We start from the raw sequence: 25,070 nt of genomic DNA, 5'->3' as shown, positions 1-25,070 counted from the left end.
TCTACAGTGTTTCCAATCATTGACCTTAACCATGGAAAATAATCTGTGGGCCCATAAGGAGTCATTAAAGGGCTATTTCATACAGGAGATGGAAGCAGGCTCCCTAATTGCAGGGTAAGGGGAGCAGACATTTTTCCTCCTTAAAACTGATAGTATTTTAAATTATAAAAAGGTCTTTAAACTTGAATATCACATTTGTCTTGAAGTGTGTATTTGTGTGTGTGCGTGCGTGTGGAGACTTCATTACCTTTGCGCAGACTAGCTATGGGCTCTAGGACACCTTTTCGGAAGGCAGCAATGGGGTCTTGTACACAGGATCGCAGGCTGAGTGTGTTCTGTAGTTGAGGCTCTTGTACCAGCAGCTCCCTGTATGGACCTAGCTGTGGTGCTCTGGCCAGCAGGGCGGCGACACTATGAACAAACTCAGGTACCAGACAAGTGTATGTGTTGTCAGCCTGGCAGAAATGGTAGGCTACCACCTGACAAGAGAAAGAAGAAGGTGAGAACAACATCAAAGTGGAGAATAACAATCTCATATCTTACTCATATTATGGCATAAAAAAAACAATAAGGGCAACAATAAAAATTAAAGCCGCAAGCGGCGATGGCGGGCCCTCGCTCACCCATGCCACCGCGGGGCCTGAGGCATGGCGGGGCTGTGGCGTGAAGCAGAAAGTGAGAAAAAACCTGGAAGGAGGCCAAAAATGCAATGTTTCGTTCATCCAGTAGGGGGCAGTCACAGGTAGTTACACATATGGTCTGGTGTGGTCTGGTGTGTTCAGGGCGGCCCCTCATCACTCATGTGAAGTTTGGAGTGAATCGGACAAAGCAAGAGGGAGTTATGAGCATTTGATGGTTCATCCACCAGGGGGCAGTAATGGGATGCGTGCAGGTGTGTTCAGGGTCAGTCCCTCATCACACATGTGAAGTTTTGTGGAAATGGGACAAAGCATGAGGGAGTTATGAGCAGTTGATGGTTCATCCACCAGGGGGCAGTAATGGGATGCATGCAGGTGTGTTCAGGGTCAGTCCCTCATCACACATGTGATGTTTCGTGGAAATCGGACAATGTTGATGCAAAAAATGGCACTTCCTGTTTCCACTAGGGGGCGACATGAGCGACACCCCTATCAGATGGAAAAGGTCTCCACCCTGGACCTGTGTATCAATTTTCATGATGATACGTGTTCAATAAAGCCATCAAAAAGCCAAACGTATTTTCATGGCGAGGAATTGATGGTAGCCACGCCCCCACAGGGCCGCCATTACTCGTAGCTTCACAGTGTTCATAATGTAGCTTCACCAACTGGTTCTGCATGTTTTAGAAGTGGAATGAAGTTGATGGGGTCAACTATGTATTTTTCATGAATTTAAGTTCACTTCCTGTTACCACCGGGGGGCGCTATGAGTTACGTGGGAAGTTAATATATCGGGACGTTCAGGACGGAGCCATCATCATGTCCAGCAAGTTTGAAGCTGATTGGATGAAGTATGTGGGCGTGAGAGCCACTCGTATGTACATGGCGAGCACGCCAAAGTTAGTTGAGCCCTGGCAGACACGCCCTTTGACCTACGGATGCGCAGAGCACAACTTAAGCTCAGCTAGGTCTGGAGATGTTGCGTACCTAATTTGAACTTGATCGGGCGAACGCTGTGGGAGGAGTTAATTTTAGGCGGGAAAAATCAAAACCAAAATGGCCGACTTCCTGTTGGGTTGAGGTCATGAGGTCAAGAGGCTTTTTTGCATATGTGGGTATAATACATATGTGTACCGAATTTTGTGAGCATAGGACAAAGTTAGCAAAATTCCCTATGGGCATTTTTGGACTTTGTAGGGGGCGCTATTCCGCCATTCTGCGTCGACCATGTGCGACCAACCAAAAATATCGAATTTCGGATGAGGCCGGACGTCCGTGCAAAAGTATAAGCATTTTCGCATTTGGGAAAGGGGCGAAATTGGGGCACGAAATGTCGGAAGAATAATAATAATAATAATAATAATAATAAACATTACAATTTCAATAGGGCTTTCGCCAGGCGACTTGCAGTTGCCGCTCGGGCCCTAATAATAATAATAATAATAATAATAATAATAATAAACATTACAATTTCAATAGGGCTTTCGCCAGGCGACTTGCAGTCGCCGCTCGGGCCCTAATTAAAGCCGCAAGCGGCGATGGCGGGCCCTCGCTCACCCATGCCACCGCGGGGCCTGAGGCATGGCGGGGCTGTGGCGTGAAGCAGAAAGTGAGAAAAAACCTGGAAGGAGGCCAAAGATGCAATGTTTCGTTCATCCAGTAGGGGGCAGTCACAGGTAGTTACACATATGGTCTAGTGTGGTCTGGTGTGTTCAGGGCGGCCACTCATCAGTCATGTGAAGTTTGGAGTGAATTGGACAAAGCATGAAGGAGTTATGAGAGGTTGATGGTTCATCCACCAGGGGGCAGTAGAGTGTAACAAAACACAAGCGGTTGCGTTCAGGGTGGGACAGTGATTACACATGTGAAGTTTTGTGGAAATCGCACAATGATGATGTAAAATATGGCACTTCCTGTTTCCACTAGGGGGCGACACGAGTGAGATCGCCTATGAGCGAATGGAGACTTTGAGGTCGGCACCCTGGACCTGTGTACCAATTTTCATGATGATACGAGTTCAATATAGCCATCAAAAAGCCAAACGTATTTTCATGGCGAGGAATTGATGGTCGCCGCATCGCCACAAGGACGCCATTACTCGTAGCTTCACAGTCTTCATAATGTAGCTTCACCAACTGGTTCTGAATGAAGTTGATGGGGCAAAGTATGTAATTTTAATGAATCTTAGTTCACTTCCTGTTACCACCGGGGGGCGCTATGAGTTACGTGGGAAGTTAATATATCGGGACGTTCAGGGCGGAGCCATCATCCTGTCCAGCAAGTTTGAAGCTGATTGGATGAAGTATGTGGGCGTGAAAGCCACTCGTATGTACATGGCGAGCACGCCAAAGTTAGTTGAGCCCTGGCAGACACGCCCTTTGACCTACGGATGCGCAGAGCACAACTTAAGCTCAGCTAGGTCTGGAGATGTTGCGTACCAAATTGAACTTTATCGGGTGAACGCTGTGGGAGGAGTTAATTTTAGGCGGGAAAAATCCAAACCAAAATGGCCGACTTCCTGTTGGGTTGAGGTCATGAGGTCAAGAGGCTTTTTTGCATATGTGGGTATAATACATATGTGTACCGAATTTTGTGAGCATAGGACAAAATTAGCAAAATTCCCTATGGGCATTTTTGGACTTTGTAGGGGGCGCTATTCCGCCATTCTGGAAATGTCGGAATAATAATAATAATAATAATAATAATAATAATAATAATAATAATAAACATTACAATTTCAATAGGGCTTTCGCCAGGCGACTTGCAGTCGCCGCTCGGGCCCTAATAAAACCAAGACATAAACACAGGAATTATATTTGCAGAAATCAAAGAATTAGCTGAATCATAACCTTGTTTCTCAACAGCAAGAGCTTCATTCAGATTCATTCATCACATCTTACTGCAGACTATCTCTAATTCCCTCAGTGAAATTGGTTTATTCAGAAATTAAACATATAATGAGAGTGATTTTTGCAATACAGTAGCCAAACTGAACAAAAATAAAGGTTAGCATTGAGATAAATGGAAACTATCTTGCTGGAAGATGAATGGTGGTCATTTGACGACAGAAAAACATTGGTCAATTTTGGCATGAAAAAATAATCTTGACAATCTTCACTGGTGGCTTTATGATGTGCAAGCTAAGACCTCACATGAAACGTTATCAATGATGAGTGAACATCCTCTATCACAAGTAGTCTGACTAGTTCCCATGGAAACTCCTATTGAGGCCAAGTTAGTAAATTTAGAAACTTCCATGTCATCTTCGTGATGCAATCAGCAGCATGTTCTAAATGGGCTCAAAAAGGGAGGGGAACACTCTGACACTAAAGTCTTGTGTCAGCAATGTGTGACCCCATGGCACTTTAAAAAGGAAACAATGACGTGCATTTATCTCGTTAAACTGGTCCCTCTTCGGTCTTTTATGAAACAGTCACAGTTCCTCTACAGTACTGTTAATGATGCTGTATCATATTACCATATTTACAAATGTGGAGAGAAAAGTGAGCAAACACAACAGGGCTATCAAAACAGCCATTAAAAGAAGCTAAATCAAGGGATATTACTTTAATGTACATTTCATTTCTTCCTTTTGTCTGTAATAATTGCTGGTGAGTCAGCAGCCTCCTCAGCAACAGGATAAATAACAGGCTGTAACTGTACAGGCGTGCATTGTGTGTTTATATGTAGGCAAGTTTAGAGTAAGGGATGGGGTAAAACATTTATTTATGATGGTTTAAGAAATTATTCACCATGGAGCGTTAGATGAGAAAATCAATACCACTCTTTATCTGTCCAATAAACATAAGGCCTGAGCCAGCTGCTGGTTTTCTTAGCTTAGCAAGGTCACCTCTACAGCTCACTGATTAAACCATTATATCTCGTTTGTGTACCCTGTACAAAAACCAAACTATACAAATGACAGCAGCAGTAGCAGTAATTTCCTTAAGTCTACACTGATTGCCCTGCAACTGCACCAGGCCAAGAAAGTTTTTACACTTCAGTTTTTATATGGATTGTTTAAAAAGAGAGATGTAAAGATATTAGTGAGCTACAGAGGTGCTAGTAGCCAGATTATATGCTAAGCTAAGATAACCATGTCCAGCTTCATATTTAGTATACAGACATTAAAGTTGTATCAATCTTCTCTTCCACCTCTCTGCAAGAAAGTGAATAAGCATGTTTCCAAAAATGTTGAACTGGTGCTTTAAGGTAAGAGTTAGGGCCTAGAGAACAAATTATGTAATTGAGGGTCCTCACAAGTATTAAAATGCAAACATATGTGTTGAGGTACCTTGGCAGCTAGGCATCTGACAGCCTCCTTCCTCTGTGCTGCACCATCGCTTGTTCCTGCAACAGCACTCTGGTTGGTTTGGGAATCGGCTGGCTGTTTGGAAGCTGCTTTTCCCTGCCTATCCCCACCTGAACAGAGCGCAAAGCAACAGCAACAAACACAAAGCTGCCATTTATACTCGTTAAATGAAGTCTCTGGTGTAAGCACAGGGATGCCAGGAGTGAACTCAATGAAGAAACGCAATATAACTGCTCCAGTTAATTAGTGCCTCTTTAAGCAAGACTGCAAAATATTACATTGAGCAAACCCACAGTAGATGACGGAAAAAGTGTTTGTTTCAAAGAGTGCAGAATGATCAGCTTTCATTCCTCCACGCTTCATGCTACAGTATAGTTGCTGTAAAGATTTAAAACAAAATGACAACATATACTGCAGATATTAATAATTAATGCAGTGGTGCTGAAAAATTAATGGCACTGTATTTTTTCTCTACTTTAGAACAATGTCAGGTTGACAGTTTTATGTGCTGCTTTGCCTTTATTCTACAGTCCAAACAGTATTTCCTTTTTGCAGTGCAGAAAAAGACATAGACATTAGATAGAAGATAATATCTAAATCTGCATTTGTGGTTGTTGTTATTTTTATAATTCCAGGTGTGTCACATTTTCTTCAAAAACCTTAATCACCAGCATGCCAAAGCACACTTGTATTTTAACTGTAATGTGCAATAGCTGGTTGCATGAGAATATTTTTTTCTAGACAAAAGAACAGTTGCAGTGCCACTCATGAAAAGAAAAAAAAACACAACAACCTCAGTCCCCTTACACAACTGCAATCAGTAGAGAAACCTCAGGGGAGAACTTGAAAGAAAAGTGCGTGACCCAGTTACCAACCACTTCCCAAAAAGTGATATTTCTCCCAATATCTTGCAGGAATCTGACGTGACTGGAGCACACTAGAGAACTCCAACTATAGCACACAACTATGTGCACTTTATTACGCTAATGTTTTGAGATACACACAAAAACAAACTACACTGCTGCGGATAAAAATTTGAGTCTTACATTCAGGGGAGGAGCTGGGGCTGTGAGGGATGCTGGGCCCTCCCTGTAGAGTGCGCATACCATGACAGCTGAGCGTCACCAGCCGCCAGATGATAGCAGTCTTGCCAGATCCTGCATTACCGACAATGACAGCACCTCGTCCTTCACAGCTGCTTGTCTTTCTCAAGACCTCGTCCAGACGTGTGAAGAGCCAGTCCCGGCCCACAAAGGGTGTTTCTGCGGTGATGCCGGGGACTTCAAACAGCAGCGGCTTTAGCATGATGTCACTTTGTTTGAATGGAACCAATCTCCCTAAACAGAGAGAGAGAAAAGAGTTAATACTATATCGAGATGAATAACAGTGACATTGGGTATCTGCTTGTGCGTCTGACTGTGTTCCACACAGGTCTACAGATGTTCCTGCACCAAGCTATATTTACACACCGGTTTCACCCTGAGGTTAAGCCACAAAATACCTTTGGAGTCATCATTTGTGCGTCCAGCTGTGTTGTGTTTGCGGACGGAGCTCCTGTGTCCAGCAGCCCTTTGGTTGTCCAGATAATTCAAATCCTCCAGTCTAGTGGAGCTGGTTGCTGTAAAGAGAGAGCGGGTGGGAACGGATTGAGAGTGTGAGAGAGAGAGATGCAGGAAATGTGCAAAGATACACATGCATACCACACAAGTGTCAAACTCATTGCTGGAGTCAACTATTGTATCCATGGAGACGTGAGACATAAACAGTTTTTGCTCTCACTGATAAATGCTCAATGACCTTGAGAGAGGAAAGGGAAGAGAAAGGAAAAAGGAAAGAAAACAGCATTACATGTCCTGTGATCTCAATCTAAAGACACTTTGAAATTGCCACATTTTTCATACTGTTTTACACAAGAATTTGTGTTACTCAGTGGAAACACATCACCAGTTGTAATGCAAAAATGTGTCTGCTCTCAATAACTGGATCACATCATTTTAATTTAATTAAACAAGACACATACAAGCCAATATAAATAAAATGAAGAACATGTAGTACAGAAGAGCTACAAAAAGAAAGAGTTGTTTCTCCCACATTCGCCTATCCATCCACCCACACACACCACAGAGTTTACAGGTCAGCCAGGCTTTCTTTCTGCAATGCTAAAGACATTTAGTTGAGTTTTAAGTCCAGGCAGTGAATAATAAGGAAATATGCTTACTGTAGACCATCGATTCATGAAGTCGGTCTTTTACAGTTAATAATAGTCTGTTTTCATTATTAATTATAGCACATCATTATGCAGCAAGACATAGAGAAACTAGGAAAATATAAAGGCCTCTGAAATGTAAAGCAATCTGATATAACAGTTCTGTAAGAAATCATTTCACTTTGTAAAACCTTACAATTTGTAAATGTTGTTCACACTGTGTCAGAGAGGCTAACTTCATTGTTAGTCTTGGGTCTGTAGTTTGTAAATATTTGTAATATTTTCTTGACAAAAAATGTTGGAGACAAATTATTAAAAACATATTTCTGGATATTCAGTTCGGTAGAAGATCACAACAACCAGCAGTCTAATAAACAGTCCTTACATTCAACACACAACACCTGAAGTGTAACAGTATTGGATGCAGGAGCTCAAAACTGAACATTTCTAGTAGAGCAGCATTTGTTGCCGGGCTATTTAATAGCCAGGATTGCACATATCATGATTATGTGCACTTACACCTTGTGACCTTTTTATTTGGTTATTATTACTATTATTTATTTGTTATTTTGGCAGTATCTGCCTTTATTTAATATTTACCAGGAGTCACTGGGGAAAACAGAACAGAGATGGTTAGAAAATGCAACAAAAATTGGGCTGATTCAAATATTGGAAACCAACTCAGATGTCAGAATGCATCTATTTAATGTAATTTAGTTTTAAACTAAACCTGCTCAGATGGAGCTTGTGGAGTAAAACTAAATTCTTGTTTCTCTTTCTTTGGAGCAGTTGACAGAAGAAAAGGTTAGGAGCCTTTGCTCTGGTTTGTCTGTGTCTGCTGTTGGTACAGTAGTTCCCTGTCTCTCTATTAATGAAGAGGAATCTAATCTGAGTGGTTTATGAATCCAAATGTGGCAGAGATCCAGCTAACCTGATTACATGCACTGCACATGCACTGCATCGGAGGTTACTGTGCTCATTCGGACTTCTCGGACACAGATTTCCAAAATATTTAGATTTCCTGTTAGCTATTATGATACATCTCACTGTGCTGAGAAATGGTGAAAAGCACTAGTATTAAAAACCCAATATATATGGTATAGCTATCAAAAAAGAGCCAAGCAGCATATCAAATGACATGAACAGAAACTATTGTTGTTGAGTTTGTGACAAGTCACAGACTGGCCCATGTCATCCATTCATTGCTATGATATTTAAAAAAAAATCCTGTGCAAAATCTGTAAATCTGGCATTACTGTTGTCCCTAATCTGTTTGGAGTGGGATAAAAAAAAGGCCTGAAAATACTGTACATAGACCAATCAAACATACAGTGGACCAGAAACTGCATCCTCAGGACAGCTGATGGCCTCACATTACTTTAATAATGTATAGTATATGTTAAATGCATTCATTGGTAATCTCTGTGCATCTGGACAAGCTGCAGTACATCTCTGAGCTGTTATAGTCTTAAAGCTCTAAAGCAGCAATTACGGTTGCAGTCTGAAGATGCTGGCCAGCAACGTTCTTAAGCATCCTTCATCATGATAAATCACTAAGTCACTCAACGCTCAACATGAAACTTAATTGTGTGCTCTCTGGTCTGACATTACGCATGCTGCAATTCTTCGATTACTTAATAGTGTGATACTAGACCTTGTTTTCCTTTATCTAAATTAAGAACATGTAAAAAGAAACAAGGAACTTGGATTTTACTAATACAAAGGGCATGCACAGTTCCACCACCCGTTCAACACTTTAGTAGAGTGTGAGAGTGTGGTTGTACGCTACTGAGGATATATTACAATTCACAGGGCTGTTGAGAGCACATGGGACCTGGTCTGTGGAGTACTCCGTGGATAATGAGGGGCTCTCTTATGCAAGACAAATCAATTACAGTGTGAGAATGCAATTACTGTACTGATAAAAGAAAATAAATCAGCAAAGAGCAAATAATAAACCCTGGACAACTACAAACATGAAATCCCTTTCAACAGGTAGAAGACGCAGGCTTTTAAGATGAGGAACATGGAGGAAATTAATTGTCAAGTGAGAGCTGAGATGGAGAGTTGAAGATTGAAAGAACATCCACAGTGAGAGGTTGGAGAACAGTCTGCAGCAAAACAGTGTGAAGGAGGTGTGGAGTGAGATGAGAAAGATGGCTGGCTAAAGACAACCAGGCCAAATGCCTGAGTGGACTGAGGATAAAGTCAAAGAGTTGTGTTAAGCCGGTTTGACACAGGGATTCTAGGACAGATCTGGTCCCCACCACCGCCACCTATCCCACACTAACACTGCCTACCTTTCTTTCCCCCCGCTGATGACAGTGTGACTGATTACCCTAGAAGCCCCGCTGGTCCTTCATCGCTCTAAAGGTCAATGCAGCTTCAGGCCCTGCCCCCTGCATCCCTGATAACATCAGCCCCGTATCGCTCTAAATCACAAGCAACCCATACAGCACAGATTCTCCAGAACCTTTTCAACCTAAACTTGAATTTTGCAGATGGTGCATCCACAGCAGAAAGCCTCCTGCATTGTCCTCATTACCAGAAAGGAGACGCTTCAGTGCCCTTGTAGGCCAGTGGCACTGACCTGTCACACAATAAAGACTAGGACACCATATTTGACCCCTTGTGGACTTTGAATATCAGGAAGATATTCTGAAATTGTGAACGACACTAGAGTATGCATCTGTAGCTGATGCACCTAAAGTGCAACTTTGGACGGCAATACTATACACTGCTTCCTGCCAAAACAGCCCCAGTCTCAGTCCACTAGGCGGGTGATGAAGCAGGTAACTCAGAAAACTGTTTTCAGCTACCTTTTGTATTCTTATATTTGTGAAAACCTGCTTTTCTATCAGTAAACTTCAAGGACCAAATGATCCCTCTACTACTCATCTGATTCTTTCTCTCCCTTTATTTAAACAGGGATAACGACTGATTGAGATTAAACCCTTTAGAGCAGCATTAACGTTGTTACAACAGTAAATACAAACAACATAAACAGACAAATATGACTGTCAAACACTACAAACGACTGAACACAATATTTAGTTAATAAGTAATACAAGATTATGGACAAAATCCAGTTAATATACATAAGCAAGTACTGTACATTTTTTAAAAACTAAGCAAAAAATTACGAGCAACCACATTAACCAAGAGTATATTGTTTTACCATTCCTTTACTTAAATTCTCCAATACTAATCAGCTCTCACAATTTCAGGTCCTTCCCTGTACATTGTTTCAGGAAGATGAGTCAGTGTATTTACTGTAAAGTTTTTTTGCACAGCTCTGTCCAAACTCAGGGGACCAACATCTGTAGAAAATCATAAGATTTTCATTTTGATTTCTACACTTGCATGTAGAACCAGACCACGGAGAGATTTGATTATTAGGATTGCAAATTAAAAGAGAAAGTATGGAACATGCACAGTAGCTACACGTGGTCACTGAAGGTGATGGAGCCTCCAACTATTCAAGCTTTTAGTTGTTCAGTGAGTAAATGAGAAATTAAACCAGCACATCTACAATTATAAATATATATTAGTATAATTGGAATATGCTCGGATTGTAGTCAACATATTCTGTGTTTATTTTCTCCTGATGTTCTGCTGCTATTAGTGTTTCTGTTTTGCATCACTCAATCTAATGTATAAACCACTTTTTCTTTATACATCATATACTCTCTGAGACAGTGTTCGTTAAAATTTAAAGGACAGCAGCATATGATTAGAAAACCTTCATTTATTATAAAAGTTGTTTATAGCCTGACAACATCACTGCTACAACAACTCAATTTTTCACATGGGAATAATTCATGTTTCCTTTTATCTCTTGTCTCCTAATGTATATCATTATGTAAATGTACGCCGTTACTCTACTGTATGTTCTCATTTCTCATAAATGTGGAGTAAATTCTGGTGGCTACAGTACTTTGTGGCTCGCTTTATCCTTATTCTGAGTTCCATCAAGGCTGCCTAAATGAAAGCACCATCTGACAGAAGAAACTGGCAGGCGTTACTGTGAATCCACTCTTTAGGGAATCTCTTCTTTTGCTCCCACCACAAATGAACTGACATCTAAGGGAAGGAAAAAGAGCCTTGTGCACCAGCAAAGATCGTGACTAGAGAGGAAGGGGGTATTTTTATGACAACTGGAGGCCTCCCAGGACATTTAACTGGTACTGCTCACTGTGTTGTATCCAGCCTCGTGGTAAGTAGAGCACCAACATGGTGCAGTGAAGTTTAGTTCTGCATCACAGAGTTCTTACAAATTATGCTCGCCCTGGATCAGAAGAATATTTGGAAAATAATTTGACCAATTTATCATTAATTAAATAATTACTGATCTGTCAGTTTTTCACCATGGTCACAGCTGTCACATTCATACTATAATTAACATACATGATTGACTATCAAATGTAGCTTCAGCATCTCATTATACAAGTGTACAGATGACACATCCCCATATTTGGTATCTTCTTCTCCTTAAACCCAATTTTTTAAGAAATAGTTTGACATTTTGGGAAATATGCCTACTTGCTTTCTTGAGTTAGAGAGTTAGATGATGAAGCCAGCAGTCATTTAGCTTAGCTCTCTCACAAAAATTACCAAAATCCACCTGCCAACACCTCTAAACTATGTAGTGTAAACATGACAGATTGTGTTTTTACAGGGGGTTATGTGTGAGACTATTTCTTCGCTGGGAGAAGTGACCTCCTGGAGTCTCTGCTGGTTGCCTGGCAACTTCACAATGACAAGACTGTCATTTTTAAACCTCATTTTTTGTGTGGATTAAACAAATGAGATGTAATGTGTCAAAGAGCTTTAAAGGTGCTGGTAGGCTGATTTATTACCTTTGGACAAAGCCAGGCTAGGTGTTTCCCCCTGTGCCTTTATGCTGAGCTAAGCTAAACAGCTGCTGTTTTCAGTTTTATATTAAATGCACATATATGTGAGTGGTATCAATCTTCTCCTCTGACTCACTGCAAGAAAGTGAATAATTGTATTTTCCAAAATGTTGAACTATCCCTTTAATCACAGAGTAACAGATGAATACATACCTGCCACAGAATTTGGACGGGGCATCATGAGGGAGGAGGTGCAGTGTATGTGATGCTGTGGGAGGGGTCTCTTCGGTGGGGGCGGAGTCCTGGCCTCCATGATGTCAGTTCTAGGTAAGGTCTTATCTGGTTGGGCTGTCAGATTGTCCCTGGTGGCCCCAGGATGGCTGTCCTCGCCTGTATGGCCCATTACACCAGCATTGACCCCCGGGCCTTCATCCTTGGTCAGATCCGCACTTGAAATGCTGCGCTCCTCATTCTCAGAAGAACTTGTGATGGTTGCTGAGCCGCACAGAGGAAATGTGGATTAGGTTGGACTGCCATAAAAACAAGAATCAAACTGAATCAAATCTGAGGACGGTTGCAATTTTCTGTTGATTGTATTTTCCAGACCCAAAACTGAGTATAGCCCTCCATGGGAATTAAAGTTAGACCACCTAAAACAGCATTCACTCAATCAACAATAAAATACACCAATTGCTTTATTAGTTGTACAATCAAAACGTATCAATCAAAGGGTTTTATTGTACTTGATGAGCCCTTTGCCCTTTTTTTATTTAACTATAAATACAAACTATATTTAGAGAGAAAAACTTGGCCTATTTTAGGAGAATCAGACCCATAAGCAACAAAGACAGCAGTGTCCCAGTTTTGACAGGAGGGAGCTGAAGCCTTGAGGCTGAAGTGGCACAGGCGACGTAGAGAAACTAGCTTTGGGGTAGGGGTACACATTTGACAAGGACTTTAAACTAAGTGATGCTGCATCTAACTTACTATATCCATCTAGGAAGGTGTGACACTTTAGGACACATATTTAGGATTTCTGATTTGGTAAGTGCTTCCATATAAAGTTAACTAGGCCGACCGTTGATTGTTTTTTTAGCTCCCATTTTTCTATTCTGGTGATGCATGGCTTGGCTTTTATATTAGACATGCTTCACCTAGTATAAAGACAATCTAAATCTAACAAAACCTTATTCTCTGTGGATGAAACATTTGAAAAGCCGGCCAGGACTTCTAACACATACACAGCAGTGGCTCTCACCTATGATTCCACTATCCTTGCTATCCAGGGTGGAGGTGGGGCTTTGAGAAGGAGGCCCAGGGCTGCTCCCAGTGATGACAGGGTTGGAGAGGGTCCCACTGGGGCTGGTACTGGAGCCACAATGGGTTGAAGGCAGGGGTAAAGGATGGGGCAACGGTTGGTCTCCAACACTGGGGCTCAGGGTGGAAGAGGGGCTCTCTGAACATGGAGAGGCAGTGCTGCAGGTCAGAGTGGAGCTGGGACTCCCTCCTTGAGCGGAGGTATCACACTGGGAAAAAAAGCAGACAGATATAGATAAATGACCAAAGAGGATGAAGTGGCATCAAGTTAAGACAGAGGGAGGGACTATAACCTATGTGCAAGGCAAAATAAGAGAAATTAACAGTGTAAGTTGCCTCCGTTTTCAACAGCACACCATTCTGTGTGACAGTGTTCGCCTTCATGCACACAGTTTTGTGTGACTGTGACTGAGCATATTTGAGTGTGCACACAGATGGGAAATGAAAGGATAATTCCAGTTATTTTCATCCTGGCTGTCATTTTCCAAGTTTTTAATGATGACAGTTGGCTGTTTTCAAAACCAAATCACTTGCTGTAGACATTTACAATTAACTGTAAACGCCACTGTACACACACACACACACACACACACACACACACACACACACACACACACACACACACACACACACACACACACACACACACACACACACACACACACACACACACACACACACACACACACACACACACACACACTGCTGTTCCACACAGGGCTGACTTCGTGAAGAGGAAATTAAATGTGAATATTTTTCACAGGCATACTTTAAGTAAAGAAAATTCAGCAAACACAGCATGTGATTACTTGAATGCTAGTTAAAATAGCATATCTAATACAGAAAAATAAGTCAGGAATGGGAAATCTAACACTGCAGATGGAGGCAGGTCCCATTGCAGTTTTACTGAGTTGAAAGGTCTTGCCCCAGTTGCTTTTTGAAATTAGTACTGTGTGTGTGTTTGGACAGCAGCACTGCTGGCAACCTGGTGTAAGTAAAGCTACTATGAAGCAAGGAATTAAAAGGAGTTTTTAAACACAGTAAGTCAACATGGTGGTAGCAGCAGCCCCCAACCAAAAAAACAACAACAACAACAACAACAACAAAAAACAAACAAACAAACAAACAGTGAGATATCATCTATTGTTTGATTGAAGGAGCCTTTTAAGAAATCTAGTAAAGAGTAAAGAAAATATATTTATAGGGTTACATTTGCACAATTCTGGATATTGCAATCTAGAATAATAGCCCTATATATAATCCAGCTTTTGTTAAGCTCATAATGTTATACTTTAGTTGAGACTGTGTCCGAGAGGTGTTTTAACTAAATGTTCACTTTATAGGCTGTAGTTCCTGTTTCTATTGTTTTGTATCCCATTATATTCTTCCAAGAATAGTAATACCTATTTTTCACAAATTTTATTTGTTTTGTGAAAAGTATTTATCCTCCCTACAGGTGTTTAAAAGTATTCATTACTTTCTGACGTATGTATTTATTAGAATGTATTATTAATGTGACTCTTCCTGTGAAAGCTTGCAGTAAAAGATCCATGAGATGTGTGCAGAAGAGATCAAAGTCTTTTCAAAACATCATCAGACATATTTGTTAATAAATATAAATGTTTTCTACGAAGAAAACATTATTTCATGTTCCTTATCCTGATAGTTTGGTCACGTGCATTTCAGGTCTCTTCATTACTGATGCAACATTTCTGCAAAGCAGAGACTGTCGGGAGACAAGGCAGCAGAGTTGAAACAGCTCACTGTTATTCCCTTTATACCAGAGCCTCATCTATCTTAGCCAGGACAACCCACATTCCTCATATGAGCCTTGCTATCTCTGTGAAACTGACTGTATCTAGAGCTCAGGTGGTGGAATGAGGCTGAGAAAATGGGCCAAGGCTGAGCAATGCAAAGGCATAGAGATGGAGAGACATAAGAACTATCATACAGAGGGGTTTAACTAACATGTCACTGATTATAGAAATGGGGCCATGAAGAAGGATAGCAGCATAATTAATGATGTTCTGAGATTTATATTGATCAGTTGTTCTGGGGGGGGGGGGGGGGGGGGGGGGGGGGTTACAGTGGCCAGATCACATATAGTATTCAACAAACAGTTAAATTTAATATTAAATCAATTAGTCTTCAGTGAGTCGTGTTTAAATGATTAAAGAAGAAAAAGAAACAAAGATCCTTTGGGTGATATGAAAAAATGATTGTTTGATCATCCAAACGGCCAGTAAATCAATATGCTGCCCTACCTTCTTTTCCCTCCTGTCCTCCATAGGAGAGCTAGCAGTGCTGGGTGTTGCTTCTCCCAATAAGAAACATAGTCTGGTCATCAGTTCCTGGGTAGAAAGGGAGGAGCCCGGTTGGGGCTCCACGTGGAGGTCTGGAACACACACACATTCAGAACACATGGATTAAGAGACAAATAGAAACATGGCAAGCCAGATGAATCCACCATCTAACTGATGCTTTCATTTCAGCTCGGCTCGCTCGTGAAGCTCCCACCAAGCAGCATCGCTAGTGGACTGCGAGAAATGTAGGCACCCACAGGTCAGCACAGCCCCAGCTGTCCTGATTATGGATGCACAGACAGTGGCTTTCCAGTCCTTGGTTGAAGCAACAGAAAGAGGTTGTGTGAGGTTGTGAGTTTGCCTATGCACACGCCTGCCAGGTGCTCTCGGTTAGGAGATGGGTTGTGAATTTCAATGAGCTCCGTGTCGACTCTGGAGCAGAAAGAAGGAGTGCCTTGGCTCTGTCCCCGCTGTTACTCCTGGAGAGATTGGCTGACACAGGCCATGTGCTGCATTCATTTATCACTGTTTAAGGCTCCCTGATGCTTTGACCTCCAACCCCAGCTCCTCTTAGGTCCACGCACACCTCTGCAGAGAAGAGGCTTTAACACTTCTCACTTTTCATGACTGTGCCTTAAACAGCTGAGCAATACATTCCTCAGTTCTCACGCCTCATCTATGTATTGTTATCAGCTGAGTAACATGCATATTGAGTAGGCATATAAACAGGATGACAGGACATCACGGATTACAGGAACAGCTCACTCCTCCTCACAAACATCTTTGCATTTAGACATCACATTCATTTCGTTGAATATTTCTCTCCACTGTTTCTCTCTCATTGGTTCGCACTGACTAACTCTCTCCTTTTGAAAAGGTACAGCATTACATTGCTCTTACATTCAACCCCATTGTGTTCCAAACACACGCCTAGCCTTGAGAGGATCAGGGTCAATTTTGAGAGGCAAACCTGGCCATTTGTATTTCATAAGGCACCACAATTACAGCCTTTTTCAAACACTTTTCACTTAACATGTTGAAATTCTCCTGAAGACTTGCATAGAGAGTTTGGATGTATATTTCAAAGAGGGGGAGGAGAGAAAACTTTGCATTTAGTCAGCACAGCACTGAGATCCAATCTGGAGTAATATGAGGACACACTGAATGTCCAGTACTATTCATCAAACCACCTAGCAGTTGCCATTGGAAACGGGAAGCAGAGAGGTGCCTGGCAACCGGGATGGAAGATGCCTCATAAAATCTGTTTAGCCCTAGGGTAGCCTTCTGGTCAAAAACACAAAGAAAACTGACAGAGATGTGGCATTTATACATTTATTTTCTTAATCTAACCATAATTGTATAATAAACATGCAGAGAAGTGAGGGGAAAGACTCAGATGAAACTGTAATAAAACAAATTCACTCCAAAAAATACACTGATGAATCAACAGACCCCATTCTCTCTATATACACCTGAGAAGGAAAACTTAACACAAAGCTGTTTTTAGATGTAAGACACACACTGACTTTCATAACCTTCCTTCTATCATCTCTACCCCATTCATCCCCATTCAACTTCCCTGATCAATACCTGGAAAACAGACATGATGCTAAACACACACCCACACGCTCCTGTTCTCACCTCTGTGATCTGTCTTGCCACGGCACGAGGCAAAGACAAGAGGTTCTCTCGCATCGGAAGAGCCATCCACATACTCCAGCTTCCTTACCCGTCCTTCGGCCACAGCATAGAGGGAGACGGGAGAGGGAGGGAGAGCTAGCAGGGTGGGAAGGAGGGAGGGATTGAGGGTGGAGATAGGGAGGGATATGAAAGAAAGTAAGAGAGGGAGAGAGAGAGAGAGAGAGAGAGAGAGAGAGAGGGGGGGGGGGGGGGGGGGGTTGGGGGGGATTAAGCCTCTCCAGATGAGTTCTGCGGTGCAGAATTTGAATTGTGTCCCAGGAGTATAAAACAGTATGTACAGAGTGCAAGCCATGCAAACAGTACAATATTCACTGTACCGTGGGTGTTTATCTATAATATATTAACACTGCTAATGTATGTTTGTGTGTGTGTGTGTGTGTGTGTGTGTGTGTGTGTGTGTGTGTGTGTGTATGTGTGTGATGACAGGGACAGCGGTGCACTCATATTGAAGTGTGTGGGTGTGTCTCAATTTATGCAACAACATCTGAGGGTTCTTGAAAGCACAGATTATTTAGGACTGATGATCATTCACAAGGATGAGATGTTTGTGAACACAGAAATTATCGGATTTTTACACTCGAGGTTACTCAGTGTTTGAATCATGTATGTAGATGTGTGGCTTACTCTGATCAGTCTACCACACAGTTTCATATTCGATTTTGCATGGATAACACACAACACACAAAAGCCATGCCAGTATATATTTTTTACTTGCTGTAATTTTCCTTGTCATGTTCATTTAGTGTGCTGGGGAAAAACAAGGCACTGCTGCATGAAATAGCTCCTTTTTCTCAATGGCTGAACTTGCTACAGCACACTGCCACCTAGTGTATATTTTAAGGTCAGACACACCAGGTTTTCTTTTTAATCAATAATTATAGTTTACATCATTATTAAAACTGTCACAAAACGGGTTTTTTTTATGATTGCATTTTAAATTAATACATATTTCTTTAAACTTGCACAAAGTGTATGTGTTTGGTAGTTACAATACTTCTTAAAACAGGATGAACATTTTGTTTTAACCTAATGAATGACATAAAAGTAATATATAAAGGAGTTTGTCCAAAACATTTGATTTTTATTTAATTATGAGACATTCACGAAGCATATTGTATATAAGAGATGCTATAAAATTAAATAAGATACATTTATACTGAATATAAAACAGCTATGTTAGTTTTATAAGACTGTTTTTGTCATTTTTAGTTTTTTCAAAAGTGGATGGCAGAGATCAACATGAAACAAGAGAAAGAAAAGAGAAAATGTCATGGGACAATGGTTCTCAGTCAGAACCAAAGTAACGTTGGATTGATCAAACCAAAGTTTCTTTCAGAAAATATGGTGTGTACTATCCAAAATAATGCAATATCTCAAAATTGACCTACCTAATTGGGGTTCCTTGCCTTCAGTTATCTTGTTCTATAATTTACTCTGACAATCTGTCACATGTTTTGGGCCCTGGGGGCACAGTCTGTATGCTCTTGTATTGCTGTCACATGTATGGAACAGCTGAATGCACAGAAGCTCTCTGCTAATCAAGGTAAAACCATGAAAGAATTGTTTTATTCCCTGATGCACAGCTTCTTGTCATACTCATTTGTGAATCCTGAGAACATGTTTTGTTTATATTATTATTATTACTTTAAATCAACCCACCTGGGAACTTGATGCAGGAGTGGGAGGGACCAATGTCAGCCTGGCGAGGGAGAATAGGCGAGGACGGTAAAGAAATGGACACACCCTTGGTCAGTCTCTTCAGTTTTGCTGATCTTTCTTTGTAACCATCATGGCCCTGGGGATTTGCGGCCCGCCTGCTGCTACTGCTCTGCAAAGTGCTGTGAGTGTATGCCTCAACACCTACATGGAGAAGACAGGTAGAGGGATGGAGAAGGGCAGGTGTAAATGTTAAAGCAGCACAATGAGAAAGCTCCAGTACGGTTTAAACGACTATACAGTACTGTGGCTGTATATTAGCTTTATCATATCGCAAAGGGAGCAGTATTGAATATGCCTCACATAAGGGCTGCAACAGAGCGAACATATCTTGTCTTGGAGGCATATTGCTGAATGATGTAATGGAAAGTTGGCAATTCCAGAACATCTATTTAAAGGAATGGGATCATGCTTAATAAAGAGGCTAGACTTATTATATTTCAATTCAATATTTCAAATATTTTGCAGCCATTCAAAATGATCCTGTGCTTTTAAATAAACACTGTGCATTAGATTTCTCCAATCCAGCTGAGTAGAGACGTTACTGTCAATTATTTTGATAATACCAGATTGTAGTAGTTTTACCTGTAGTAAACATTTAGTCATTCATTTATTCTCTCTTTACATATGTGTTTGCTTGGGTTAAGCAAAACAAGGAAACAGAACTGTACTACCTAATATTACAAATTTGCCTGATATGGCCTCGCATAACTCTTAAAAAGGACCATTAAAACCTTCTATGATCAGCCTTTGAGAAGGAGTGATATCTCTCTGTGAATGATCAGAGCCATTTCAATGTACTGTAAACATACTATATCATTTTAATGAGACTGACACAGTTCTCTATCTTCCTCTCTGTTCTTGCTACCCAGAGCAGCATATGATCAATTATTAATGAGCAACATGGTTGCTCTAATACTGAGCTCTACTTATGTTACCTATCTCTGCCTTCCCCTCTGTACTGCAGCAAGTTGACAACTTCACCCTGTGAAAATGCAGCTTTAAAAACACCTTAGCTTCACTTCAACAGCATAATGTTCACATTTTTGGCACAGGTTTCTGTTTACTTTCAACTGACCAGCCAACAAACCATTTAGCTTGTTTACAGTAGATGCAAACCATTTCTAGCAAGTGCACAGATTCATTTAGTTGTATCCCATTCACAAATTCTAGTGAAATTCAGTATGTTTTTTTTAGTAGGTCAGGATGTTTTCCTAACCCAATCTAACTTGACACACTTTAAATGCAAGCATCGGGACACTGCATGAAGGACGGAACACACTCATGAATTAGGCTAATTGAATTGGCTCTACTTAAATCACCCAAGAGAAGAGAACCTGAAAATGTTCCATCAAAAATGCAAGTGCTTGTGTGTACAGTGTAAGATACATTCCCAGAGTTCCTATTATTTGTGATTACAGTGTCAGAAAAAATACATTTCATCATCATGATCCCAACTATTGAGGAATGTAATGAAGGCAAGACCAAGATACAAGCCCAAAGGTGCAATACTGGCTTTGCTTTTGAGTTGAGGTGCCACAGTTTTGTTGCACAGGTAGTTCGGGGTGTTTGTGCTTACCTGAGTGTCTCTGGTTCTTTTTATCTCCTCGTTTTCCTCCTCCTCCTTCATCTCTCTTGTTTCCAAACACAGCTCTGAACATACTGCAGCTGGGGCTGTTGCTTCACTGTTTACTATCTGTGGAAAACTATAAGAAAATGTTCATTTGAATTAGAAACTCAGCATTGTTTTAAGCATCATTACCCACCCTGTTAGTTTTTAATTGCACTGCTGGAGAACCAGCAGCAGGATAATTAGAGTATATCCAGACCATAATAAGTACATCACTAGTGGCCACACAATACTGGTGGTCACACTTAAAAAATGTTATCCTTAAACGTTGTCATTCTAAAATCTTACCTGTTCTTAAGTCTTCTTTTTCGATGTCTTCATGTCTTCATATAAATCCGCAGGAAGCTGGTCGGTCACAGTTTACACTCGCGCAGTCCAATTAAGAAGTGCTGCACCTCCTCTGACAGCTCACTGACTGATGGGAGCAGAGTCGGAGGCGCGCTTGTCGTGCACACGCGTGTTTGCCTTATGCTCCAAATTTGAAACGAATGTTTTATTAAGATCTGTACTTTTAACCCACAGTGTGCGCTATTTTTTTAATTTTAGTTTCCATTTTTTTTGTATCACTCTGCTACTGCCACGATACCGCCGCCACAATACAAATAACATCAATAGACTATATCATGGAGTTATTGCACATATCCCAATGAAACTATATCGATCCCTCAACTTTAGCCCTCCATAAGATAAGATAAGATAAGATGTATCTTTATTGATTCCCCTTGGGAGAAATTCAAATTGACACAGAGATACAGTTAAAAAAAAGTAGCAGGTTAAGGGTGAAAATGTACTAAAAAAGAAAAAAGAAAAAGAAAGAATCAACAATAAATTAGACAAAATAGGATAAAATAAAATACTACATTAAACTGGATTCTTTGTGTAAATAAATGTGCAATATGCAGAAGTTCCTGATATTATATACATGTAAACGTTCCTGAGATATACATATAGAATATACCCTTATACAGATAAAAAATGTATGTGCAATGTGCAGAAAATTTGAGATATATACATGTGCATAAAGTTGGCTAAAATGGATTACAGCCTATTTAATATTCCTGCATCAAACTGACTGAAAAAGAGAGTCTATAGCTACTCAGATACTAAAACTACAAAGTCAATTCATTTTCCATCTCAGAAAGACTTTTCTTTTGATAAAAGAAAATGAGACTTTAGGGGGAAAAAGTTTGCATAGAAAAAAATATCCGATCATTTTGGCACGGAAACCATACGAGAAAATGAGCTAACTTACATTATAAAGAAACAAGTCGCAATTTTGTAAATTTCAACTCCAGCTGTGAACACCAGAGAACGACAGTGTGGAGAAGGTTTGTTGTTCACATAAGATTTGTATTGACAAAAAAAGTATTATTTCCTGTTTTGTGTATCAAAATATACATATTTGTAGCATTATAAACCTTTTTAATCGTTAAGAAAATGTCATATCCACAAATCCAAAATGTTAAAAACAACCACATAATTTATTTTTTAATTAAAATAAAATATTAGCTTGAGTCTTTACACCAGTGGTCTCCAACCCTGCTCCTGGAGAGCTACTGCCCTGCATGTTTTAGGTGTCTCCTCACTCTAACTCGTTATCAAGCAGCTGAGGCTCGTCAAAGGGCTTGATAACGAGTTGATTATTAGAATCAGGTGTGTTAGAGTGAGGAGATACCTAAAACATGCAGGGCAGTAGCTCTCCAGGAGCAGGGTTGGAGACCACTGCTCTACACTGTCTAAAAAATAATAATGTTATCAAAATCTTTTCAAAATGTATGAATTGAAGATCTCTGTCACTTATACATTTACTTTTTATTTATTTAGGCCTAGTTATTTATTTTCCTTTATTTCTATTGTAATTATTTTATCTGCATGTTCCTCTTGTATGTCCTCTGTTTGCCTGTGTAAAAAATAAAGGAAAAAAACGAAGAAAACCCCCCCCCCCAAAGGACGACAGTGTAAAACAAAAGTCTCCTCTCTTCGTCCTCAAGGGGGCGAGAATGAGCCAAGAGTGGAAACCTATTTAACCTGGAAGCTTGAGTCTCTCCGGTCCTTTCACCGTGCTCTCTCACTGGAAACTGAAGGAGCCTCCTGGTCTTGACCGTCTTCTTCACCAACATGACTCCTTGTAAGTTTTTTACATCTAGGGCTGTTAAATACGATAAATAAGTATGAATTAAGAATGTAATGTTGGGAGGATTAATATAAAGGTTCTTAGTCCAGGGGAATATACTCTTTATCGGCTAGTTGAAATTTAACATGACTCCAGAAGCCCTTTTTTTCTCCTAGGATGGCAAAGTCATGACCCACCCTACTCTGCCTTCGATTGGTTAGAACTGGTTTCTTACGTGGGTCACGTGTAGGGCTGGTCATGACTTCGCCATTCTAGGAAAAAAACCCGGTTATGCCTCGTTGCGACCATGTGCTTTCTCTAGCTAATGCTAACTTGAGTTTTACAGCTAATTTAACTTATATATGTGCTGAATAAAGGTTACAACAACAATCTGACGGACTAAAACCAAGTACACCACAATAATAATCAGCAAACCATTATTGTTAAACCTTAAGTGTTCAGGTTTTATCCATAAAAAACTGCCTACAGTACGACTATCAAGCAAAATGCTAAACCTGGATGGGATATGCTAGCTACTTTAATCCCCATTAAGTAAGAGTCGCAACAATTAAAAATACCAGACTGCTGTTTTATATAGGGTACATGATGATAAAAGATAAAAAGCTTTATTAGGGGATCTGCAGGGTTTATTAGACCAGGGAGAAGTGGAGATTGAGCTTGAGTAAAGTGTGTGCATTCAAAGCTTGATATATTCCTGTCCAAAAACTATTAAGCATTAGTCAGTGATTACCTCATGACTTCAGGGGGTTCATTGAGACATCTGTGAGCCTTGTTGTCACTGTATATCATGTTAGATGGTTTACCTGATTGTTTTAAGGTCTTGTGTGTTAATGTAGCAGAGATGGCTAATAAATAAGAATTAAAGTAACATTTGCTAATTCAACTTTCAATAATTTGCACCAGTGGCTAATCTTTCTGTTGTACTGTGTTACTCTAGCTGTCCACATGCTGTTTGATGGACATCTACACAAGCCAGATGGAGGATGATGGCTGTGTTTGTGCATGAGCATAACACCAAAGTGAAGATGTAACACCAGTCTGTTCACAGCATGACTTGAGAAAATGGGTCTGAGAAAGAAGCACCAACAAGACCGTATCTGCAGCCTGTCTTGAAAAGTATGTAAGGATATGTTAACTCTGGAGTCGTATATGCTTACATCAAACTACTGTAATGATCAAACCATTTGGTCACATGCCGCATCTTTGACAGCCTGGGCTCTCTGTTGTGAGGTGTCCTGGGTTTTATAAATTTCAGATGCAATATTAAATATCCCCGCGCTTTCTGCACACCTTTTTAATGGTGTCTCGGATTGAAGAGGGGATGATAAATGGAAACAATTGCTCAAATATGAATCTGGAGATCCTAATTAAAATGTAAACTGAAAGTTGTTCTTGCCTCTATACACCAAATCTATTCGCTCTGGATACTTAAATTGTTAAATATCATGTTTTTCACCCTTTTCCAGTCCTGATGTGAACAGACTGAAGATTTCACAGCAGCTGTTCCAGTCAGCCAAGCTTGGTCTGGAGGGGACACTAAACAGGTGAGGGATCATTATAATGTTTAGTTGGTGATAGACCTCGATTTGCATCCACTGATAGACCTGAAGCAGACATCATTGGCTTCTTGGTTTGCACAGAGATGCTAAACTGAATTTTCCTTGTGCTTTCTGACTGCTGCAGTCCATGGCAGTACAGATTGAATTGAGGAATACATTTAAGTTAGTTTGGCATAGTCCCACATCAAATATGCAGGTGAATGTTTGTAGTGTGAAAGTTCCGTTTTTGCTGTCATTAGTTCAATGTCTAATGTTTAGCAGGCAGATTTATAAAAGCTATGCCATTTACTGAGTGTTTTCTTTATCTGGAAGTACAGCTACTTGTTGCAGGATGATTTATGTTTTGCTTTTTAAAAAAAGTGTGTGCTGTGTAGCTGCTTTCTTAATTGTTATTTCATTTTTTTGTAGGTAATGACCACGAGAAACATCTGAGGGAGATTGGTCCGGTGGAATTAATATTTTCCTCAAATGCCTATTTTTATTTATTTTCCCCATTAGACAGTTTTTCATCTGCCAGCAGCCTTTTATACACTATGTCCATTCCAAGCATAATAAATGTGCATGCACTGCATTAAACTGACATCCTGTGTTTTTGAAAAAATAAATATGTATATTTAAGAAGTGTTCTGTGTATTTATTGGAAGGGGATATTTGAAAGTTTGGTCCTGTTGCATAATGTTTAACTCACATTACTGCATGGT

At 40.4% G+C, this 25,070-nt stretch overlaps 1 protein-coding gene, 1 long non-coding RNA gene and 1 other non-coding gene across 3 annotated transcripts in view; 2 read left to right on the top strand and 1 right to left on the bottom strand.

The window, feature by feature from the left end:
• The window catches only part of LOC133984686 (protein TANC1-like), a 36,964-nt gene extending 16,257 nt beyond the window's left edge, over positions 1-20,707 (bottom strand). Inside the window, exons 1-10 of the mRNA XM_062424141.1 lie at positions 20,626-20,707; positions 18,990-19,190; positions 17,271-17,363; positions 15,591-15,721; positions 13,268-13,535; positions 12,223-12,504; positions 6,452-6,568; positions 5,997-6,287; positions 4,933-5,021; positions 248-479 (exon numbers count right to left, since the gene is read on the bottom strand). Coding sequence (XP_062280125.1) covers positions 248-479; positions 4,933-5,021; positions 5,997-6,287; positions 6,452-6,568; positions 12,223-12,504; positions 13,268-13,535; positions 15,591-15,721; positions 17,271-17,363; positions 18,990-19,190; positions 20,626-20,707 — 1,786 coding nt within the window. The remainder of the gene's footprint in view (positions 1-247; positions 480-4,932; positions 5,022-5,996; positions 6,288-6,451; positions 6,569-12,222; positions 12,505-13,267; positions 13,536-15,590; positions 15,722-17,270; positions 17,364-18,989; positions 19,191-20,625) is intronic.
• A 2,015-nt stretch (positions 20,708-22,722) lies between these two features.
• LOC133984681 (uncharacterized) lies at positions 22,723-25,068 on the top strand. The gene is made up of 4 exons (XR_009925427.1): positions 22,723-22,804; positions 23,748-23,926; positions 24,277-24,354; positions 24,778-25,068. It is a non-coding gene; the product is annotated as an uncharacterized LOC133984681 (long non-coding RNA).
• On the top strand, positions 24,397-24,529 carry LOC133985532 (small nucleolar RNA SNORA31). The gene has a single exon (XR_009925478.1). It is a non-coding gene; the product is annotated as a small nucleolar RNA SNORA31 (small nucleolar RNA).
• Positions 25,069-25,070: the final 2 nt, after the last annotated feature.

This window comes from Scomber scombrus, chromosome 1, assembly GCF_963691925.1.
Source record: "Scomber scombrus chromosome 1, fScoSco1.1, whole genome shotgun sequence".
Lineage (NCBI taxonomy): Eukaryota > Metazoa > Chordata > Actinopteri > Scombriformes > Scombridae > Scomber > Scomber scombrus.
Note: the sequence above shows the minus strand (reverse complement) of the source record. Positions and strands in the feature narration are given on the sequence as shown.